We start from the raw sequence: 24030 nt of genomic DNA on the forward strand, positions 1-24030 counted from the left end.
GGCTTGCATTTCGCATGCTCTCCATGCTAAGAAATGATTGGTTTGTGATTCGTGGGCTCTGTCATAAACTTATAAAAGCTGTCACAATTCGGCATTCGTGGTCCTCAGTCCTCTACCCCTGCGTGGTGTACTGCTGTAGAACCCAGAATTCTGGAATAAAGAAATCCTCATGCTATTGCATCGAGACCGTTTCTCGCGAGTGATTTGGGTGTCGTCTTCTGGGGTGTGGGGTGCTAGCAGGGGCACCCCCAGTTTTTGGGGGGTCTTACATTGTCCTGGACTTCAGCTGGATCCAGTCAAGACACAGACATTAGAGTCCAACTACCCCATTTTCCCTACCCTTCCCCAACCCTTCAAAAATATCTCAACACCCATATTCAGCTTGAAGAAGTTATGAAGAGTCATCATCCCAGTTCCCTAGGCTTTGGGGCTGCAGGTGATTAATATAGGTTACCTTTCTAGGGAATGTAGAAATGGTCATAATTGGAATATCTAGAATTGATTGCATAGCCATAATCTCATTTGGTAGAAATCTCTTTAAATGGTACTAAGCTGAAGTCATTATTTCTTAAATGGTACATAATTTGATGCAAAATCAAGGTTTTCATTGGTATAAAATTCTTCTAATGATACAAAAAATTTAAAAGTACAAGACTTAGACATAGTCCTTCTATTGCTATTGTTATAAACAGATCTGAGATGTTTAAGCCCGATTAGGGCCGAATAGGAAATTCATGGCTCTGAGTTTATTGTTAGGATGTTTTCAGTTATTTTAATTAGAAATGAATGAGAGTATTTAGCAGAACAATCCAGATTACTTTACATAGATAGTTTTCAAAAACATCAGAAGTCCATAGAGGGGGACTGGAGAGGTGGCTCAGCGGTTAAGAGCACTGATTGCTCTTCCAGAGGTACTGAGTTCAAATCCCAGCAACCACATGGTGGCTCACAACCATCAGTAATGAGATCTGATGCCCTCTTCTAGTGTGTTTGAAGATAGCTACAGTGTACTTACATATAATTAATTAATTAATTAATTAATTAAAAAAAAAGAAGTCCATAGAGTGTGACATTTAATGTTTTCTGTTCACTTGTTGAGTCAAGTCTGCTCCTGACAACATTCCCTTTCTTGGATTCAAAGAAGAAATTGAGCATCAACTGGAGTTGCTCCAGTTGTGTCGAGAGAGCCACTAGGCAGTAATTGCCTCATTTCATCTGCAAACAAAATACTGTTCAGAAAATGGACACACTATGTCAGGCAGTGGTGGCACATGCCTTTAATCCCAGCACTTGGGAGGCAGAGGCAGGTGGATTTCTGAGTTCGAGGCCAGCCTGGTCTATAGAGTGAGTTCCAGGATAGCCAGGGCTACATAGAGAAACCCTGTCTCGAAAATCCAAAAACAAAACAAAACAAAACAAAACCCCCAAAAAACCAAAAAAAAAACCAAAAACAAACAAAAAAAAAAAAACAAAAAAAAACCACTATGCAAAATAGTAGGCTGATTATCTCTGCTAAAACTGGGTGATCAGCCCTTCAAACTTCTGCATTATAAAGGTCTGTCAGATGACCCTGGGCCAGCAGACTGAAGACCAATGCTCCAATCTTATTAAGTATAAAGGACTGTCCAGGTGGTCAGTAGTCTCTATAAATTGCCTAAGTTTTGGAAGGTATATTTTGTGCTTCCCATATTTTCAGGTAGTATTAGTCATTCTTGGATTTCTGACCGTTTTGAAGACTGGTAGTCTCATAGCCTGCCAAGCTGTTTAACATTGAGAAAGATAATACAGATTTGAGAGGTGTATTGGCTGGTTTTGTGTGTCAACTTGACACAGGCTGGAGTTATCACAGAGAAAGGAGCTTCAGTTGGGGAAATGCCTCCATGAGATCCAGCTGTGGGGCATTTTCTCAATTAGTGATCAAGGAGGGGAGGGCCCCTTGTGGGTGGTACCACCTTTGGGTTGGTGTTCTTGGGTTCTATAAGAGCAGGCTGAGCAAGCCAGGGGAAACAAGCCAGTAGGGAACATCTCTCCATGGCCTGCTTCCTAGCCTGCTTGAGTTCCAGTCCTGACTTCCTTTTGTGATGAACAGCAATGCAGAAGTGTAAGCTGAATAACTTGAACCCAACTTGCTTCTTGGTCATGATGTTTGTGCAGGAATAGAAACCCTGACTAAGACAAGAGGATAGTTTTCAGATGGCTTACAATCTAAAGCCAGGGCATGAGTAAGGTGTATAATGAAGTCTTTTAAGCTAGGATAGATGACAGAGGTTCTATTTAATTAACAAAGATAACTGGGTATTAGGTCTCTTGTTCTTTATAAGTTACAAAATGTTAATAGTTGTGTTCAATTTATATCTAAGGTAAAAGAGCCTTTTACTTGGACAGAAAAGGGGAAGTGTTGTGGATAGTCCTGGGGCTAATTGTAATTTATGTTAATTCCATTCTCCCCTGAGAGGCTGTGTACAAGGAATGAATCAGCACTCAGGTGATTTCCTGTAAACCTGCTTCCCACCTTAATTTATAAATAAAGAAGGATTTGGGTGAGGAAAGAGAGAGGAAGAGGAGAAGGAGTGAAAGAGGATTTGGGAGAGGAAGAGAGGAGAAACAGAAGAGGAGGAAAGTGGAGCTGAAGATTTTGGGAGAGAAGGAGAGAAAGAGAAGAGAGAGAAGAGGAGAAAGTAGAGCTGAAGGTTTTGGGAGGGAGAGAGAAGCAGAAGCACATGGCTTGGAGATACTGCAAGTTATAAAGGGTCTCATAGATGGGGAAGATGGCAGTGTAGTGGGAAATCTGCCCAGTCTAGGCAAACAGTTTGTATTCATATTAATTGAGTTGTGTTTTCATTGCCGGGGCACATTTGGGTTGGAGATTTATCACAACACAGGTATATTAATTATTTTGAGTTCTCGCCCTGAGATTTCATCTAACTCACTTTCACTTGAGCTATTACTATAAAGTGAATAATTTTTAGAGGGGTAATGTGGCCTTGGGTTTTTTGTTTTGTTTGTTTTTGTTTGTTGTTGTTTTAATGTTTCTTATGTTATTGCATTGAGATTTATCTATCAAGGGTCATTTTGTTGCTTGGAACCTTAAAAATATCAGCTGTGTTATTTCAGTTTAAGTATTGGCAATATTCAAATCGTACTTGGATGTCATAGAATTGAACTGTATAGTTCACAAAATAATTCCTAAGTCTGGGAGCCCAGAGTGCCTGGTTCAAACTCTGAGATAATATTCCCCCAGTGGAATATTAACTCTTAAGAGTCCTCATAGTTGCTGGGCAGCAGTGGCTCACACCTGTAATCCCAGCACTCTGGGAGGCAGAGGCTGGCAGATTTCTGAGTTCGAGGCCAGCCTGGTCTACAGAGTGAGTTCTAGGACAGCCAGGGCTATACAGAGAAACACTGTCTTGAAAAAACCAAATCCAAAAAAAGAGTCCTCATAGTTGCTGGATATTACCGCTATGCAAACATTGTATTAACCAATAAAGAACAGTGTCCGCTTTTATTGTAATAACTGTTAGAAGATAAAGCACCAAGGACAATATAGAGTATACTTAGAGAGTATACAGATTAGGAATGGGAAGGGAGGAAGGTAGGTGAGTGATAAGAATCAGGTTAACTCTGAAAAGAAAAAAAGTAAGGTTAGTAAATTATCTGGCAGGGGCAGGTTGGGATACTGTTAAAGACCGATTTTAGAGATTTTGGAGATTGTTGAAGCTATGTAAGGTTATATTAAAGAAGTAAAAGGAGCTTGGTGGCCTAGACTCAGAAGTGAAGTCAGGAGAACAAGGAATTCAATTCCATTCTTGACAACATATGATAGTTCAAGGGCATTCTGGGATACAAAAGACCCTGTCTCAGAAGGAGGAGGAAGAGGGGGCTAAGGGTGAGAAAGAATATAAAAGACACATCTTTGCTGATCTTTGCTTCCCTGAGAGTTCTTCCCTCATCCCTCCTGCTGACTCATGCTGAGGCTGAGGCCTGACTGTCACTAGTAGTGTCACTGCTGCTGATTCGTGTTTGCTATCCCAACTCTACCAAACTGGACTGCTGGTGTATCTGTGAAGTGTTTTTGAGTGGATCAAACTGCCACTGCTAACCTGTGAACTGAATAGCTGATTTCCAGACAACACAGACAGGAGTTGCTCCAAAGAACCATTTCTAAACAAGTCCATTTCTCCTCCCCTCCACACTTCTATATCCTTTCTTTTTCTCTACCTCAGGAGGGTGGTGGGTTACAAGGGAGGTTAAAGCATTTAAGAATCATTATTAAAAATAAAGGTTGAGGGGCTGGAGAGATGACTTAGCAGTTAAGAGCACTGACTGCTCTTCCGAAGATCCTGAGTTTAAATCCCAGAACCACCTGTAAAATTCACAACCACCTGTAATGAGATCTGACGCCCTCTTCTGGAGCTTCTGAACACAGCTACAGTGTACCTACATATAATAAATAAATCTTAAAAAAAAAAAAATAAAGGTTGAAAAAATTTAAAAAATTAAGTTTTAAAAAATTAAAGTTACAAAGTCCTGATATTTTTATTGTATACTGTAGAGAGCTGGATTTTGTTTATTTGCCTTTACATTTATTTTAAGCTTGGCTTATAGGAAAATTGCAAGTACTGTGTAAAGAACGCTATCTTCAAATCCACTGAGTATAACTTATGTTTCACCAAAATCAAGAAGTTAACAATTACTTCTATATTATAACTATCTGTCAAGCCTCAAATCTCCTTCTGGCTTTACCAGTTGGCTGCCTTGATGGTGTCTGTTCCAACCATGAGAGCTGTTCCTTTCGCAAGCAGCATTTCCTTGACATACATGATATTGACAGATCTAAAGAATATAGAGCAAAACCGAGATGTTTCTCAACTTAGGCGTGTTAAGTGTTTGCTCATGTTTGCCTTCCTTTGTGTACTGGGGGCCTGGACATCTGTGGGGATTCTCTCTCCATACCATAACATCCTAATGTGCATAAAATCAACTTGATCACAGATATCAGCTTTGACCACTTTATTAAGGTGCCATATATCAGATTTCCTCATTATAAGTGTGGTGACTTGAATGAGATGTCCTTCATAATCTTGGGTCCTCAGTTGGATGTTTGGGGAGGCTTAAGAGGTGTGGCCTTGTTGGAAGAAGCACATCACTACAGGGGTGGGCTTTGACATTCAAGGCCTGGGGCCATTCCCACTGCACTGTCTGCTGCTTGGTTCTCTTAGCCTTCAACTTCCCGCAGCCATGCCTTAGCCCTGCCGTCATGGATGTTAACCCTCTGGAAATGTAAGCCCAAATAAGCCCTTTCTTCTATAAGTTGCTTTGGTCGTGGTGTTTTATCAGAGCAATAAAAAAAACACTAGCAAGTTAGTTTTTTTATGGAAATAATACATTGTTTGTAGGAATGTGCTTGTAGATTAAATTACTAATTATTGATTAAACTTTATATCTGATTAGTTTTATCTGTGTGGACTTGTTCCCTCCTGTTTTATTCAGGTTATGATTTGTCATTAAACTGATGAGAACAGATCCTACACTTGCTTGATCTTAGCCAATAGGCCCAAAGCAATTATCATTATTTAGCATATTGTTCTCAAGTATACCATTGTTTTTTGTTTTTATTTTTCTCTCTGGGAAACAAATACAGGGCCTTGCTCATGCTGGGAAAGTGCTCTACCACTCAGCCTCATCACCAACACACACACACACACACAATTTTTATTTTTTATTTTATTTTATTTTTTTGTAGACAGGGTCTATGTAGCTCTGGATGTTCTGAAACTCACTATGTAGACTAGTCTTGTCCTGAACTCACAGAAATCTGTGCTTCTGCCTTTGCCTTTGCCTTTGCCTTTGCCTTTGCCTTTGCCTTTGCCTTTGCCTCTGCTTCTGTCTCTGCCTTTGCCTCTGCCTGTTCCTCTGCCCCTGCATGCTGAGATTAAATATGTGTACCACTATACCCGGGTATTGCCAACATCTTCATGGCCTGTCTGTCTTCCTTGGCTAGTCCATGTCTCTTTAAGCTGGTTTCTTTGATGCAGTTTAGCATTCCTTACTCTCTGGCCCCACAGGATGCCTCAGATTCATCTTATCCTTTTCTGGTTCCAATCATAGACCCAGTCACTTCCTACAATGGTATTTGGAAACCAACATTTGGAGGGAGTGGGAGAGAAGGAGGAAAGGGGCAGAGGGTGCTCTGGCTCTTATTACAATGAATGCTAATTTCTTGTAATTCTAATGCCTGGGAAGACCAACGTCCAGGTGCTTGCAGAATCAGTGGTTGGTGAGGGCCAGTTCCTCCCATTCAGAGCTTTCCTCTCAGCCCTTATATGGTGGAAGGAGCAAGTGAGTTCCTTGGTGCCTTGGCTGTCACAGTTTGTTTCTGGAACCCTGACTGGGACCATGAGAAAGGACAGGCACAGATGCAGAAAAGCTGGAATCAGGTGACTGTACACACTGACAACACTGTGCCTTAGTAACTTTAGTATGTACAGACTGGGGTACGGATTAACTAGTCTCAGTAGGACTCTCTGTAGGCTGGGAATCTCAGGCTGCGGCCACCCCAGAGACTACAGTTGTTAGTTTTTGTGCACACTGGCCAACCATTGGTAACTAGTTCTTGGATAGAGAACAGCTTTGCTATTTTCATGTGAGACTGATTCCTTGGGCCTTGACTTGACCTGCTCAAACAGCTAATAGTCACTCAGACTGCTGCCCACTCACTCCTTACACACTGGGATTAATGGTGCTGCTTCCTAATCATTCCCTCTGAGAGGTAGGTCTTCAGTGTATGAACTGGACAAGGGTCACAGGGTCACAAATATTCGGGCTATAACATAAAATTTATTTTGGGATCCCTTCCCTATGGTAATGAGTTCACATGGTTCCTTTAGTTTTTCCAGCACTACTACACAGGGATAATTCTGCCCCCACCCATATGTACCCCTCCCTCCATAGCGAGTAATCTTTTAATTCCATAGTATTTTCTATAACTCTATGACTCTCAGCTGCTGTTGTTCAACAGGGCTTGTATTTGTGCTTCAGGGGCTTGAGCCAGGCCTCAAGGCCATTTCCCAACGTTAAGAAATTGCCTTTGATATGTCTTTTGGACATATACTCATTGGTCCATTGTGGAGTGCTTTTGGGGTGGGCTAGGGCAAGCAAGTAGGCTCAGGCAAGAATTTGACACTGGGTAGAGACTAGGAAGTAGGCTCAAGGTGAATATAGCTGAGGAAAGTGTTCTTTGTATCTTGATCTCATTACAGACGGTTGTGAGCCACCATGTGGTTGCTGGAATTTGAACTCCCAACCTTTGGAAGAGCAGTCAATGCTCTTAACTGCTGAGCCCTCTCTCCAGACCCAATAGTAACTTTATTTTGAAGGTGTGTAAGAAACTTTCATCTCTCTCTCCCTCTCTCTCTTTCTCTCTCTCTCTCTCTCTCTCTGTTGCTATAAACAACTGGTTTGAATAAATGATAGTTGATAAACTGATGGAAAAAGCCAGAAATTAAGGTTTTAGCATCTTACAGATGTGCTAACCCTGGGCACACCAAGGATCTGCAGGTTTCACCTGTCAACACACTGTATAATCCCTAAATCCAGACTCCAGTAGTTATGAGTTTGTCCCCCTCCTGCTGCATGTGACCCTAGAGGATACTGTGATTTAATTTCTAAATTACCCTTAAATTCCCACAGTAAAAATTTATTAACAATGTGTCCTAGCTCTGTTCAGCAGAAGGCATGTCTCACGGTGCTATGGTGGCTGTGGAGCTTACACAGGGGCCCAAGGACAGTGAGGCAAAGTCAGCATTTTATGGGCTATTCAGCAGAATGCCTGGAAAAAACTGTTTCCTAGCCATTGTGACCTCTGGCCCCTGTTAACAACTTGTATTGATTGGTCATACCTTGTTTAAATTCCATAATATCTTTCTTTATTTAAATATCATTTTCTTAAATTACTTTAGAATAAAATATTTTAAGCCCCCCATCCCTCACCTCCCTACCCCTGCTTTTAAGATGGAGGTTTAGAACTGGGCTTGGTGCCCCACCCCTGCAATCATGGCTCTCTGGAAACTGAGTTGAGGATCATGAGTCACCCAAATGGAGGGTTACTTGTTGGCATTCCTAAATGTCCCTGTTTTCCTCCACTGCTGGCAATGTAGGAAGGGAGGGTTTATTCAGGCCTGCAAGTTGAGGAAACTGTCCGTCATTAGTGGAGAGGATATGTGGTAGGAGTGTGAGGTGACTGGTCATGAACACACAGTCTGGAAGCAGAGGATGAATGCTGCTGCTCATATTTAGGGTAGATCTTCCTGCTTCCATTAACCCACATCTCCTCACAGGATCTGCACGGAGGGAGGGTTATCTCCTCAGTTAACAATCAAGTCAGGCATCATCAAATAAGGCCATAACCATTCTTGCTGCCTGAGTAGTCTGCTGATTGGAACCAGGATTCAAGCCCAAGCCAGGGGAGAAAGAAAAGGACACTGCTTACTAGAACATGGTCAGCTGGGACATTAAGATTTCATCCCGTTCAACTCGGGGTTTTGTGTTTTGTTCTTTTCCCTTTTTCTTTTTAAAAAGTGTGTTTTTTTTTCTTTTTTCTGTAGAACCAAATGTAACTCATAACGTCTAGGAGTACAGAGAAAGAAAAAGAAAAAATAAGGATTGTAGTCTATGAAAGTATAAAATTTAATTATCTGTGTGTGTGTGTGTGTGTGTGTGTGACAGGGTTTCTCTGTGTAACAGCATAATAACTCTAGGTGTCCTGGAACATGCTTTGTAGAAACAGCAGGCTGGTCCTCAGTTCAAAGAGATCCACCTGTCTCTGCCTCCTGAGTGCTGGGGCTAAAGGTATACACCACCATGCCTGCCTTAAATATCAGATTTTTTTCACATGGGAGTTGCTGATGTAGCTCAATTGGTAGAGTGCTTGCCTAACATTCATGAATCCCTGTCTTAGCACTTGAGAGCTTGAGGCAGAGGAGAATGAGAAGTTCAGGGTCATCCTCTCCTGAATAGAGAGATCAAAACTTGCCTGGGGCACATGAGATGTTGTCTATATAAACCTTCATACATCCTTTTACTCTTTACACAAAAAGTACCAAATAAGTTAGATGTGCACTTTATATTTTTAAAGAGGAAGTCAGGCATTTTTCATGCTGTTAGATAAGTGACAAATCACTTAAAAGGTAAAGATAAAAGTTAAGCTATATAGCCAGTGCAAATTACACTAAAACCTTAGCATAAAATATAAACCAGAAGTAAAAACTTCCTAAGTGGAAGTAAATAGTCACTATTTCCAACTTCCAGAATGGGTAAAATTATACAAGACACATTCACATGGACTGACATTCTTTCTTTGATATACATTATAAACAAAATTCATGCTGCCTTAATGTCAGGGTATAATTTGAAAAGTAAAAATACCCAGGTGGTGGTGGACAAACCCTGTCTCACAAAAAGAAAAGGTAAAATGTATTTGGGAATAGGTAAGCTTGTTGAAATGAGTTAGCAGATTATTCAATTTGCTGTCTGCATGCTAGGAAGGTATTACTCATTTTCTTATCTTCTTCAACCATGTAATTCTGTTTTTTGCTGAAAACAATGCAGCCATTTTTAGGTTGATCTTAACAAATACAGAGCTTAGTGGATTTCAGACTTTCTTGTCATGTTGAAACATGTTTGTGGTTTTGAATACAGTTCTGGATTCAGTAGGTTTCAGCAAATTCTTTCCTTGTAAGTGCTAGTAAAATCATTTATTTAGGCAATTCCTTTCCTGTACATTGTTTTCTGTGCTGTTTGATAAATTCAGAGCAAAGCCCCTTGTTAGGGACGAAGCAACAGAGACAGAAGACCCAGGGAGAGAAGTGGAGAAATAAAAATTGAGCTCCTTTGGTCTAAACCACACCAGGACTTTCGTTTTTGATGCTGGCACTGATGCATCACAGACATGTTGGTGCTGCACACTGGCCTGGATCAGAGAAAGCATACCGTTCCCAGAAAGCATGGCCACAGGTGTCTGTTTCAATTGTTGGACTGTAGCAAGGAACTGAGAAAAGGTGTGGCTTCAATCTCCCCAGCTGGAGACAAGTTAGGACTTGGCTCCTTCTCTGAAGACTCAGAACAGCTCAGCACCTGCTGAGTTAGTGCCTCGCCAGTTGGAGTGTTTTATGCTTCAGTCATGGCATGGTTAGGAGGTGTCTGTAAGTTTCCATCACTGGATGTGTGGATGAGTGCTGCCCAGGACCTCAACAACCATTCTAGTTTGGGGCCCAGGCCATTTGTATTCTCCAGTTCATGAAGTCAGGTGAGGAAGATCTCTTGGCCTTTAAGGCAACAGGACCCAGGCCAGAGGGGCAGGGACTGCTCCTTGAGGCTCAGCTTCTTGTTTTACTCTAGTTACCTCAGCTCTATGACTGTGCCCCGTGCTTATCTTTGATTACAAAATCGAGCTAATTCCAGGAAGAATCGTTTGGTTAAATTTTGTTTTATACACTGTTATAGTTCAATTTTTATTTTGTGTGTGCCCATTGCAGGGCTTTTATAAAACAGGATAAATAATAGTCGTCCATTTACTACTATGGTTTACAGTCTTTACTTTTGTGCTGTTCAGCAGTTCTCTTCCTTCTGTTCCAGAGTTAGGGACACTGACCCATCCTCACAGAAGAGATCCTGAGTCTGAAGTGGCGTGAGGTCATCTCTGGTTCTAGAACTGACTTCTTAGTGAGTTAAAACAGCACATGACCATTAATCAATACAGTACACATCACACCCTTTCTAGGCAGCACTCTATGGTCCTTGTTGTGACCCTTTTCACTCTGATTGTTCTGTTTTCATAATTTTAAGTCAAGGAGCCTCTACTTGAAGTGTCCCTCTGTTCACAAGCCATTCTGAAGCTTCAGCTTGATGTCCTCGGGAAATCGAGGAAACGTCAGTTAGTGTGTGCTAAGGTCTGCAAGCTAAGCAACACAAGGTCTGGAAGCTGGAAGAACCAGCCAAGGACAGCAAAGCCTTATGGGAGGTGTGTCAAAGCAAGAACCCAACTCTCCAAGTAGTTCTATGCAAAATTCCATTCTGTAGTGATCTTGTGTGCCGCCTCCCTCTCACATTGCCCTCGACTTCCCTCTCCTTTGTTCAGAACACTGTGCCTTTACTCACATTCCAGAGTTCTGATAGACATTGGAAGTCCACTGACAAATTGGACCATCAAGCACATATTGGAAGATTTGGGAATGGATGCCAATGGGGGTGATGACCAAGTTCCTCTAACAGTGTTAATGCAGCAGTATTCAGTGGTATCCTTGTTACAAGGAGGCCTCTCCTCCTGAGGATGATGAGGATGATAAAAGTGAACAGATGACATTCCAGCTTGGATCAAGTTTGGGAATACTCTTCAAATTTACTCTTCCTGCAAACTTCAGATGCCAAGGACTACTGCTAACACATTTAGAAGGAAATCTCCCCAGAGGTGCACAACCGTTAATATGAAGAATGACTCCACTGAACAGGAGGAGGCCTGGCTGCATATCGAGAAGCAGTGGTATGAGGAGAAGCAGCGGCATGTGCTGGACACGTGGGATCCATCCAATACCAGCCACACTGCTGCTTATGTAAGATCAACACTAGACAGACACAAGCCTCTGAGTCCACTGAACTAGCAGAATATGTTAGCATGTAGCTGGAGTGCAGATTCCATATCGATGACTCGATTTCCTCTGGTGTGAGTGAAAGTCCCTTTGTTCTTAATCAGGAATACAATTAGAAAATGGATTTAGGGCTTTCTCCTCTTCCTTATGGACCCTCTAATTTACTGTGCTATTAAAAGCCGACATTGTAAATCAAATAGCTTGCAAAGTTTTCTGTGGTAGAATTAGCATAAAATGATCTTTATCTATGAATTGAAAAAAGGCACCTTGAAGGTTTAGGTTTTTTTGTTTGTTTGGTTTTGGTTTTGCTCGAGACGGATTTCTCTGTATAGCCTGGCTGTCCTGGAACTCACTCACTTTGGAACAGGCTGGCCTCGAACCCAGAAATCCTCCTACCTCTGCTTCCCAGGTGCTGGGATTACAGGAAGAGCCACCACAGGCTCCTCTCCCCACCCCCACCCCACGCCCCCCATCCCGGTTAAGCTCCTTGAAGTTAATGTTCCAAGGGAAGGGATTAGGTTGTGGGTCAAAGCTGTGGGTCAGTCTTCTTAGAGTCCAGGAGAGGTTGCTAAAGAATGTAAAACTCCGTTCCTTCCTCACTGGGAAACATCAAGAGTTGGGAGCTCTGGCGAGAATCCTTTGGACATCAGTAGTAGGTATGGTGCTAGAAAGAGCTCTGAGCTCAAGGCCAGCCTGGTTTACAGAGCAAATTCCAGGGCAGCCAAGGCTACACAAGGCAAAGGAAGGGAAACGAAACTCCCAGCATGGATAGCTAAGGAAAGGGGCAGCGAGCTCCATCACTAAAGTAAAAACTTGTTTGTCTTGACAGGGGAGCACTAAAGGCAGAATCTGGGCAGAAATCGGCTGCCAATGGAAAGCGAGAAAGCTTTTAAAGAGAAAGGCTCGCAAATTCTGTCCTACTGCATCTTGATGCAGATGCATCAAGACCGTGAGACACTTGCATTCCTTCTTTCACTCCTGCGAGTGTCCGGCCCTTTGTCGGTTGCTAGGGTGACCGAAGAGGCTGTGCTTAGCGGGGTTTTCAGAGCGCTCACCGCGTCCTACAGCACTGTTCCCTTTAGTAACACAAAACACCCGCGCTCCACCTCAGACCTAAACCTGCTGTTTGAGGATCTTGGTGCTAGCCCGGTCTTCTGCAGCCACAAATCCCCTACGGCCTTAGTAGGCCGCTTTCTTTCTTTCCTCGCAGTCGGTCGCTAAGTCTCGTCCCCCGCCCCCATTCCCCATCGCGACCCCGCCTCTTGGCTGTCAAGCGCGCAGGCCCCGCCCCGGACCCGTGCTTTGCCCTCTCCCGGCTCCACCCCTGCCCCTTACTCCGGACCCTTGGCGGTTGGACGAGCAGAACCACCAGCTCCCCGCTGGGTCCAGCCGACACCTCTAAGCAAGAGAGCAACATGGCAGCTCCAGCTAAGGACGAAAACCTGTCCCTGGTGGTGCACGGACCTGGAGACATTCGCTTGGTAAAAAGGAGTGTGGGAACTCAGGCAGCCACCCACCCAGGTCTGCTTCGCCCCTCTGGCAAGCTCAGCAGTGGTGTCCACTCCCAAATTCTGTTGCTCATAGGACTGGCGGGTAGCCCGCGCCAAGCACCCCTGGCTGCTTGGGTTTACCCAGATCTCAGCTGATTACCGGGAGGTGGGGGTGGGGTAGCCGTTATCTGTCTCTAGAGAGAGTTCTGGTCGCCTGCTCCCGGAACCTAGACCGCTGCCAGGCACGTGACCTGTGCCCAGGACCGTTGAAAACTAATCAAGCCTTTACCTCTAATAGCTGCAAATTCACTCTTTGCTATTGCTCTTCAGAAGGGTCAGAGGGAGACTTCCAGGATTAGGATCTACTCAGATTTTCTCTGATAGACAGTGCAGGACAGAAAAAGTTGGCAAGGTGGCATTTAAAAACGGTGAAGTTTCCATTTAATTCTTTTTGCTTGGAACTGATAATATCCCCTAGCAGAAGAATTATCTTGAGAGGGCCTAGCATTCAGTAAGTGCTAATAATGCACTTTAACTGGGGAGATAGCTTGTTGTTTATCTCTTGTAGTTCACATCTGGATCACTTTCCTGGAACATTCTGTGTACCTCTGTCTCTGGCTTTAAACTTAGTTTTGCCCCCTGAACCAGAGTTCAGACATTTGCTGAATCATCTCTGTGGTCATGCCAAAGTTCCCTTGACAAAGTTCATCTCAGCTGGGCATGCAGTATGGGTACCAGCCATCTCTGCTGTACCCCAGATCTAGTCCATCTCCTTCCCATTCAAAGAACATGTACCAGGAGAGACTCATCCAAATGAACAGTTCTTGTCTGTTTAATAGGCAGTCCTCAGTGGTTTATCACTCCACAGAATGCAAACATTGAGTTTGGAAGCATTTTCAGAGTTCCTTAACTCTTGCACCTGTAGACTTATGCACCAAGGATAAGGTGGATTCCAAACCAAGAACCGTTGCTTGAAGCTGACATTTCCCAAGATGGTAGTCTTGTTTAGTTAACAGAGCCAAGACAAGAACTCAGATTCAAACTCTTTCTAGTGCTCTTACCAATCACTTTGGAACATCTACCCAACTTCCTGAATTCAAGAGACACTATGATTGTTACAGTAAATGGCAGCATAGGGCACAGAAAAGTGAACTATTGCTACATAGCTTAGAGTGATTTTTTGTTTTGTTTTGGGGGATTTTTTTTTTTTTATTTTTTATTTTTTATTTTTTTTGAGACAGGGTTTCTCTGTGTAGCCCTGGTTGTCCTGGAACTCACTCTGTAGAGCAGGCTGGCCTCAACTCAGAAATCTGCCTGCCTCTGCCTCCCAAAGTGCTGGGATTAGAGGCATGTGCCACCACTGCCCCGGGCTTAGAGTGATTTTAAATTTAGTCTTTTGTGTCGCTAATGTTTACTAAGTGAGAATATGTATGCCTGCTGTGTGCTGAGGACCACAGTCCCTTCTCCTAAGCATCCCCAAAGAGACAGGTGAAAGAAACCATCAAAACTCTGGCCTGCAACAAGGCTTAAAACTGCTCTTTAAGGAAACTGTGGATGGCTCAGCTTGCCTGAGAATAACCGTTGAAGTGAGGTCAACGGAGGGAGCGTGCTATTGCTGGGACCCCGGCCATCCATCTGTCCAGAGACACAGGCCTCCTGGGCTTCTTCCTGCTCAGGCATGACACTCTCTCAGCCTCCACCCCCACTCCCCATGGGGCACCTCTATCCCTCTGCTTTCTTAGGGCAGATAGATCCAGTAGTACAGTCTGGGTGGTGGGGTGAGCCTCAAACCCCAGCATCTTGAGGGGAGCTGCTCTCTCCTAGGAGAACCACAGTGAAACCCAGGATGTCTGAGTATGGTAGATTAGGTGGTAGTGGCTTTTGAAAGTCATAGGCTAGCTTGGCTATGGATTATAAAATGGGGAAGGGAGAAGACATGTCTTCCTTTTTTAATGTAATGCCACAGCCACAGTTTAGGTCTTCCATGGAGGACTGGTGGGCACTGAGGCTTGGCCTCCACTTGAGTAGACCAGGGATAGCTTCTGCTGATAAAGACCCTTGCCTCAGGGGCTCACATTCTCTGGAGAAACACCCATTCCCAGCATCTAAAGCAGGATTCCCAAGGACTCTGAAGGGAAAGAGAGCTCAGGCCTTCCCAGACACCAGTAAGGCCAGAAACTGACCAATGTCCAGGCTATAGCTCTAGAAAAACAGGACCTGAGTCACTTTGCTGAGACAAGCAGGAAGGAAACCTAAGACCCAACCTGGCCCCTGGCTGCCTGGAAGACTGGCTTCTCTTTTCCCTACTTCAGTAATTGAAGTCTTCTAACACCTAGAGTCAACACCAAGGAGAGTGTTTGTAATTTGGGTGATAAATGAGAGGGAAGAATGAACCCATGTCCTCTGGAAGAGAAGCCAGTGCTCATAACTGAGCCATCTCTCCAGCTTATTTTATTATTTTTGTTAGGTGGTTTTTGGGTTTTTGAGACATAATTTCTTTTTTTTTTTAAAGATTTATTTATTTATTATATGTGAGTACACTGTAGCTGTCTTCAGACACTCCAGAAGAGGGAGTCAGATCTCATTACGGATGGTTGTGAGCCACCATGTGGTTGCTGGGATTTGACTCAGGACCTTCAGAAGAGCAGTCAGTGCTCTTAACCGTTGAGCCATCTCTCCAGCCTGAAACATTTCTTTGTGTGGCCTTGGCTGTCCTGGAACTCCCTCTAGAGACCAGACTGCCCTTGAATTGAATGAACAGAGATCTGCTGACCTCTGCCTTTTGAGTGCTGGAATTAATGTTGTGTGCCACCACCACCCTGGCTTCAGATTTCTCTATTTTAAATGGAGAAATTGGGACTTAAGCAAGAGAGAAAAAGAGTGAGCTCCAGGACAGCCAGGGCTATACAGAGAAACCATCTTGAAAAACCCAAATCCCCCTCCCCCCAAAAAAGTGGGAAAAATAAATGAGTGAGTTGATATACAAGGAGGCAAGCGACTCATCAGCAAACATGAGGGGGTATTCTTGGAAAGGAATAGCAAAGTCAAAACCAAGGGGCCTGGAATGGGGGGTCAGCCCCACCTCCACTGCTGGGAGCTGTGTGGCTCAGCACAGTCTCCTGCTATAATTGGCTCCTTGAAGAAGAGCACCAGGCCTGTAATCCCAGCCACTCAGGAGGCTGAGGCAGGAGGACAAAAGTTCAGGGATGGATTGGACTACAAGTAAATTCAAGGGCAGTGGTAGAGTCTGGGTTAAATCCCTAATACAGAGAAAGAGGAGGAAGGGGTGGGGTGGGAGGGGTGAGGAAGAAGGGAGGAAGTAGAGGAGAGGAAGAGAGGCTTTAGTATTTGGGTTGTGTGAACTTCCTTGGCACTGTGCTTACAAAAGGGCCAGCATAGAGTCCCAGGCATCCCCAATGGTCTGTGCAAACTGGAGTTAAGCAGGAGCCCAAAGCCTTTAAACAGCCTTATTATGAAGAGATGGATAAAGGCCAAAACCATCAAATGTATGGACAGTTTGGGCAAAATTCTTAGGATGTGGGCCAGGCAGAACACTGCTCAGCTGCAGCAGGTCAACGGCTTTACGCCTCCTTAGCCCATCCTGAAAAATCTAGAACTTTTTCTTCATTGGGCAATGAGTTGCTAGTTCATGAAATTGGAACAGAAAACAGTGGACTTTGCTTATCTGCACAGAATCTTTGTTTGGGGACAAGAGGGTGGCTTGTAAGTTTTTGCATTTTTAAGAAATATTTTATGATGTAGAGTTCGCTAGACTAGTAAGGATACTAAGGGAAGGAATTAAGACATTGCTACATTGCCACTTCCCACTCATGTGCCGGGTGCTTTAGTTCAGTGCTTCAAACTGGGACGAAAGTAGGAGTTCATTTTTTTTTCTTTCTTTCTTTCTTTCTTTTTTTTTTTGTTTTTTTTTTTTGTTTTTTTGGATTTTGGTTTTTTTCAAGACAGGATTTCTCTGTATAGCCCTGGCTGCCCTGGAACTCACACTGTAGACCAGGCTGGCCTTGAACTCAGAAATCCACCTGCCTCTGCCTCCCAGAGTGCTGGGATTACAGGGGTGCACCACCATGCCCGGCTAGGAGTTCATTTTCATTTCCAGCTGACCACAGAGTAGTGTTTGCCGGACTCTACAGCAAACAGGTCCTCAGAGAGTGTGCTATCTTCGTTCTTCCTGAGCACTGGCCCTTGCTTATTTCAGCATGTGGACAGGAACAGCTCAGCTGCTGGGACAGACAGCTGAGCACCCTGAGCGAGGTAGCAAGGTGGTGGCTTGGCTTTTTGTTCATTTTATACTCATTGGCAATGAGTGGATAACAAGGTAAAGGAAAAAAACAGTCATTTTAAAATGATGAGTGGGGGCTGGAGAGATGGCTCAGCGGTTAAGAGCACTGACTACTCTTCCAAAGGTCCTGAGTTCAATTCCCAGCAAGCACATGGTGGCTCACAACAACCATCAGTAATGAGACCTAATGCCCTCTTCTGGTGTGTCTAAAGACAGCGACAGTGTACTTATGTATAACAGTAAATTATAACAATAAATAAATCTTAAAAAAATAAAATGATGGGTTAAAATATTGTTTCATTATAAAGGCAGAGAGAATAATGCATCAATATGAAATTTAAATAAGGGATTTTGCTTTTTGAGGAAATGTAACATTTCGTAGGGCAAAAGAATTGTTTTAAGGACTGGCAAGATGGCACTTGCTGCCATGCCCAACAGGTTGAGTTTGATATCTGAAACCCATGTGGTGGAAAGAGAGCACTGGCTTCCAGAAATTGTCCTTTGACATCCACCTGCATGTATGTGGCATGTATGTACTTGTGCATAGGCATGCTAAATAAATAGAATACAGTGAGAAGAGAATTGCTTTGATGATGTTTTTTAAAAAAACAAGTTGTATCTGTAATAAAACGCATAGATTTCACTGTTAAGCTTTGGATGAAAAGGAAGGTCTTGTCATGATCACCTGTTGGATCAAATGGTCCCAGATATCCTGTCCCTTTTCCTGGCTGGAATTGTCAATACCTGACAGAGCCAGGTACCTTGATAGCCATAGTGAGCAGCTGGATTCAAGCAGGGAGAACACCTGGAGAGGGGTGCAGGTTACTCCATAATTTAGTATGTCTGGCTTAGCTGGAGCCTATAGCTCAGCTACTTACAAAGCTAAGGCAGGAAGACTGAACGTTCATGGCCTTCAGAGCTGCTCTGGGCTATAGTGAGACCAGCTGGGTGGTTTAGTGAGTCCTTATCTCAGAAGTAAGAAGAGGGGGCTGGAGAGATGGCTCAGCAGTTAAGAACACCAACTGCTCTTCCTGAGGTCCTGAGTTCAATTCCCAGCAACCGCATGGTGGCTCACAACCATGTAATGAGATCTGACACCCTTTTCAGGTGTTTCTGAAGACAGCTACAATGTACTTATATATAATAAATAAATCTTTTTTTTTAAAGTAAGAGGCTAGAGATGTAATTTAGGGTAGGCTTACTATGGGCAAGGCCCCAAGTCCAATCCTCATCATTAAAGGGAAAGAAAAAGCATTGAATGACGTCTCTTCCCTGTCAGAGGCACTTCAGAGGAAAAATAGAACACCAAACGCATTTAGAAAACAAGGAACTGTCCAAAGAAATACTTCCTTTCTTTCCATCTAAATTATGTTTCTACAGCAAACAAAACCCAAACCAATGTTAAGCCACTTCAGATTCAAACAGCCACCTGGCTTCTCTGTCAGGTGCTTGAGAAAGCACTGCCTTTGTCTGGAAAGGTCCAAAGGTGCAGAACTATTTCCCATCAAAGGAGAAGGAAGCACCAGTCTGACAAGGTTTTAATGTTCTGAGGAAATAACCCTATTCTGAGAAGAAAAGGGATCATAGATTAGGGGAAATTCTTTTTCAAATATCCCATGACATATTAAGGATGAGAAATATGTGCATATGTACATATATATGATGCTGAAGGTAGAGGTTTTCTCCAAGCTAGACTTCTTTTATACTAAAAACATTTCTAACCTTGGTCATTTGGAAACTTGGTCAAGGTTTGCAGAGAGTTAGCAGTCTAATATAAGAAGAGTACAAATACTTATATAAAACTGTGCACAAGCCTTCTCCATTGTTGCTAACAGGCATATTCTTACTTACTATAAATAAGTATATCTAATAAATTAGATATGGTTTTTGTTCTTATATTTTAATTAGGAAGAAAAATTTTATTACTGATGAGAATTAAGCAGTTCTCTGTCCTGTGTAGATCATGATCTTTTGGACAGAGGGTACAAATGGTATGTTCCCAGTTCCCCGTGTTACCCCAGGGAAGGCTTCTTAAAAAAGGAATGCCTGAGCACACAAGGCCCTAGGCTACAAAAGCCTGCTGAAAGCCAGGTACTGCCACTGACCTTTAACCCCAGCACTTGGGAGGCAGAAATAGGCAGATCTCTGTGAGTCTGAGGGCAGCCTAGTTCCATTCAGGGTTATACAGAGAGACCTTGTCTCAAAAAAACAAAAATAAAAACAGCAATCCAAACTGTTGGATAGAGCTATTTGGGTGTTTCCCAATTCTTGCATCCTAACACATCTGAACCTAAGTCTCCTTAGGGCCCCACAGGAGTTAGGATGTCTCATTTCTCTTCTCATATGGGATCTCAGGGAGGGAGAGGAAGGAGCTTTTATGAGGATGAGTTAGTGGGAAGCGTTTGTGGCTGGAGGTGAGATTGGGGAATGGGGTCCCCACTTGAGGGGAACGTTTTTTTCAGGGCTAATGAGGAATATAAACCTTCGTATTTCAGAAAGATTGTCATCAGCAGGACAGAGGCCGGCTAGAACAAGGAGAGTCTGGGCAGAGGACCAGGTCAGTGGACAATGGGAGAGCTTTCAGACCTTCATTTTGGCCACCTCATATGCCAGGACCAATGGCTAGAACAGAGTGTCTGCCTAACTGGAAAACCTTTGCCTTTTCCTCCCACTCTGAGAGCATAAGACAAATATATGAGGGTTAGGGGAAAATGGAGCAGGAAGAGTAACAATGGTGTCTTGTCCACCTTAAGTATTCAGCACAGCCCCTGGGATCACAAGCATGCTGACCCCACATGGGAGCAAGTGGCAAAGACATCTGCTAAGAATCTGGGCATAGGTGGCATTATCTTCCCTGTCTGTCCCTTTAAGGTATGGGGTGGCTTCATCTCTATAGTACAAGAAGCAAGCCTAAATCATTACTAGAGGCCTACTTCAGGTCTTCCAAGCCCCATCCTTTTAAAGGATAAATTTCTTACAAAGTTAACATGAAAAAAAGGGGAGTATAATATTCCCCTACAACACTTTGAAGTACTTTGCCCTTTCCCAAAGGGCAAGGTTGTCCAGAGCTGGTTAAACTGTTACGGGAACAGAACTTTGGGCTATTTCTTTTGTAATAAGAGCAAACATATTTGCTGTGAGTCGGCACTCTCTTTTATGATTATCCTCATGATACAAAAGAGGAAATTCAAGAGGTTATATAACATGCCCTAGGTACAGAGCAGGTTGAGGAGAGCCAGCTTTGTACACGGGCAGGCTATTCCAGAGCCTGACTTCTGCCCAGCTCTCCAGACCAGCTGGAGGAGGGAAAATATCCTTCCCTAATCTCTCCTTGTCTTGACTCCCTGACTACTACCTAGGCCAGTGGTTTTTCAAACAGCATTTTTTTTTTTTTTTTGGTTTTTTGGTTTTTTGGATTTGGTTTTTTCAAGACAGGGTTTCTCTGTATATCCCTGGCTGTCCTGGAACTCACTCTGTAGAGCAGGCTGGCCTCGAACTCAGAAATCCGCCTGCCTCGGCCTCCCAGAGTGCTGGAATTACAGGCGTGTGCCACCACTATCCAGTTCAAACAGTGGTTTTTTTTTTAACCCCGTTCACAGAGGTTACGTATTAGATAACCTGCATGGCAGATATTTACATAACCAGAAAAAGTAGCTATGAACTAACAATGAAATTAATTGTATGATCAGGGTCATCACAACATGAGAAACTATATTAAAGGGTTGCAGCATTAAAAAGGTTGAGAACCACTGATCTAGCCGGTCTGTGGTGGCACATGGCTTTAATCCCAGCACTTGGGAGGCAGAGGCAGGCAGATTTCTGAGTTTGAGGCCAGCCTGTTCTGCAGAGTGAGTCCCAGGACAGCCAGGGCCACACAGAGAAACCCTGTCTCAGGGTGGGGGTGGTGGGGGACAAAACCTAAGAGAGAGAGAGAGAGAGAGAGAGAGAGAGAGAGAGAGAGAGAGAGAGAGAGAGAGAAAGAGAGAGAAAACCACTGATCTAGGCAAAATGGGTTGAGGGTGTGAATTCCAATATACCAAAGGGAGCTTATGAAGAGACATTCAAACTACACAGATACTCATACATGTGTATACATACATATACATACATACATACTTACACATATACAATACACACACACACACACACTCACACACACACACTCTATTTGGATGGAAGAGACAGCCGAGATGATTCCATCTACCCAGGGACATCTTCCTGGAGATTCTCTAAGGGTTACTGAGAGTGAGTGTGCTGAAAGAAGAGTTGCTTTCCATGTGAGTTAGATGTTTCTGACTCAGAAAAAAGTTCAGGAATGCTGACATAACTAAAGAAGACTTAGAGCTCCTCTTTGCACTTTTGTGAGTCACTCACAGGAAACCCTGCTTAGGAAACCTTGAATGTATCTGAAATGATAGTCACTGAGAGTGAAGTGAAGGCATAGGCTCTCAGACGAACTAAGTAACTGTGTGTGTGTGTGTGTGTGTGCGCGCGCGCGTGCGCGCGCGAGAGAGAGAGAGAGAGAGAGAGAGAGAGAGAGAGAGAGAGTGTGTGTGTGAGAGAGTATGTGTGTGTGTGTGAGAGAGAGAGAGAGAATGTGTGTGTATGAGAATGTGTGTGTGTGTGTGCATCCATGGATGCATGTCTACATTTGTCTGTCTGTCCTCACCCCTTTTAGGCATCCATTCTACCTCTGAGAACCCTGAGAGATTGGGAGAAAAGGAAAGCTTAGCATCAAGGAAATCTGAGATGGAAAAGGAGATTAGGTAAACAGGGCGGGCAGCCAGCCATTCACCACCTCGTAGTGTTCAGTGGCTGTGCTGTGGTGGCTTGGTAAAGCTGGGGCCCATAGTGGTTCTTAGGGCAATGTTTACAAGGTTAAGGCTTATTCATTTTGAGACCATATTGCTGTCTATTTCAGGTCATCTTAAAATTGTAGATCTTTCTGCCTCAGCTTCCTCAAAACTGGGGCTATAGGTATATGCTTACCAGCTGTGCAAACTAATTATTTTAAGTATAAAGAAGGCGTTTTATATTTGTGTATATGTACCTGCATATATGCATGAGTGTACCTGCAATGGCCAGAAAGCCGTGCTGGCTCCTTTGGAGCTGGAGCTCCAGGCATTTGTAAACAGGCTAACATGGATGCAGAACCTGAACTCTGGTCCTCTGCAGCAGCATCATGCAGTTTCAACTGCTGAGCCTTCTCTCCAGTTATCAAGGGTGGATCTTAATAAGGTCCTGTGCCCTGTGGCTACTGCCTGCAGGGAAGGCTGGGGCTGAACTGCAGCTGAGAGAAGTAAGTCATCTGGAGGCAGGGAGAGGTTGTTTAGGACTCTAGCCCCATTGTTTGCCTTGCATACACAAAGCCTTGGGCTCCTTTTCCACAAAAATATGGTGTGGTGGCAATCGACTGTATTCCCAGCTTTTGGGAGGAAGAACAGCTTAAAGGTCACCTCCAGATAAATAGAGTGTGGGGAGAGAGGGGCGGGGGAAACAGGAAGCATTCAATGTCCTCTGCCACTCAACAGTAAACAGACTGTCAGCGTAGCACCCTCTGGTGTCCAGAAGAGGCACTGCACCTTTGTGTGTGATGAGGTAAGGGAGGCTTGCCCTAGCTGGAAGCAGAGATAGGAAGAGCGGGGAGCCCGAACAGCCTGGGGTTTGTCTGTGATGCCATTAGTAGGGAGGATGGGCAAGGTTCCAAGTTAGAAACAAAATCGAGTTCATTAGATTATGCTGAAGTTGAAGTTAAAATTGTATCTGCTATAACAGAAACACAAGTTTACACAACAATCTAGGGTGTCAATGTCAAACATGGGACCTGAGACTTTTTTGAGAAGGATTTGGTGATTTCTTTAAAAACGGATTTTTTTTCCTTCTTCCTTTAAATTACTGCGAAGGAGAAAAGCAAAAACAAGCAAACAAAAACCCAGGCACTCTCTGGGCTCCTTTTGCAGCCCTCTCACACAGCCTCTGCAGCGCTAAGCAGGTTGCTAACTCTCCCAAGTCTTCATTCTCAGGCTGTGGAGCCTCAGAAGCTGAACTAACGAAGCCTGTAGAACACACAGCACAGGATAACCCAATGGACACTATAGCTCTGTGCCTCTCAGCATTAGCACATGAATTGAAGTTTTTTCCCCCCTCTGGAGTTCAATTAGCACTGAATTTTCCTTAGGAAAATTCACCAGGAGAGACTGGTGGTCTGAAGTTAAAGCATTTAGATCCTGTGTAGGAGCTTTAGGGGAAGGCCCTCCTTGGTAGGAGCATAGTAGTGATGAGTAGAGGTTAGCACTAGCTGGTGTCACTGTGGATTAATGCTGTGAGGCTGCCTATAGCAAGTGGCCTGAGCCAGTTCTGGCAGCACAGGCCTCAATCTTAGTTGGACACTGGGGCAAGAGACTCATGAGTTAGGTCACCTTGGGGTGCATAGTGGATTCCAGTACATGGGGACATTGCGAGCCCCTGTTTCATAAAATTAAAAAAGGCAACTCAGGAAACTTTGGGAAGGTTGAGAGCTTTTCTTTCTTTGTAATAAATATTTATTCACTCGTGTGTGTGTGTGTGTGTGTGTGTGTGTGTGTGTGTGTGTGTACAG

At 43.8% G+C, this 24030-nt stretch overlaps 1 protein-coding gene across 2 annotated transcripts in view; it reads left to right on the forward strand.

The window, feature by feature from the left end:
* The first annotated feature begins 12947 nt into the window (after positions 1 to 12947).
* Positions 12948 to 24030, forward strand: part of Sord (sorbitol dehydrogenase) — a 31527-nt gene continuing 20444 nt past the window's right edge. Inside the window, exons 1-2 of one of the 2 annotated variants that reach the window (XM_052183423.1) lie at positions 12948 to 13163; positions 19928 to 19989. In XM_052183423.1, coding sequence (XP_052039383.1) covers positions 13058 to 13163; positions 19928 to 19989 — 168 coding nt within the window. In that variant the 5' untranslated portion in view covers positions 12948 to 13057. The remainder of the gene's footprint in view (positions 13164 to 19927; positions 19990 to 24030) is intronic. The other variant, XM_052183424.1, reaches the window with a different exon arrangement.

This window comes from Apodemus sylvaticus, chromosome 5 (assembly GCF_947179515.1).
Source record: "Apodemus sylvaticus chromosome 5, mApoSyl1.1, whole genome shotgun sequence".
Classification (NCBI taxonomy): domain Eukaryota; kingdom Metazoa; phylum Chordata; class Mammalia; order Rodentia; family Muridae; genus Apodemus; species Apodemus sylvaticus.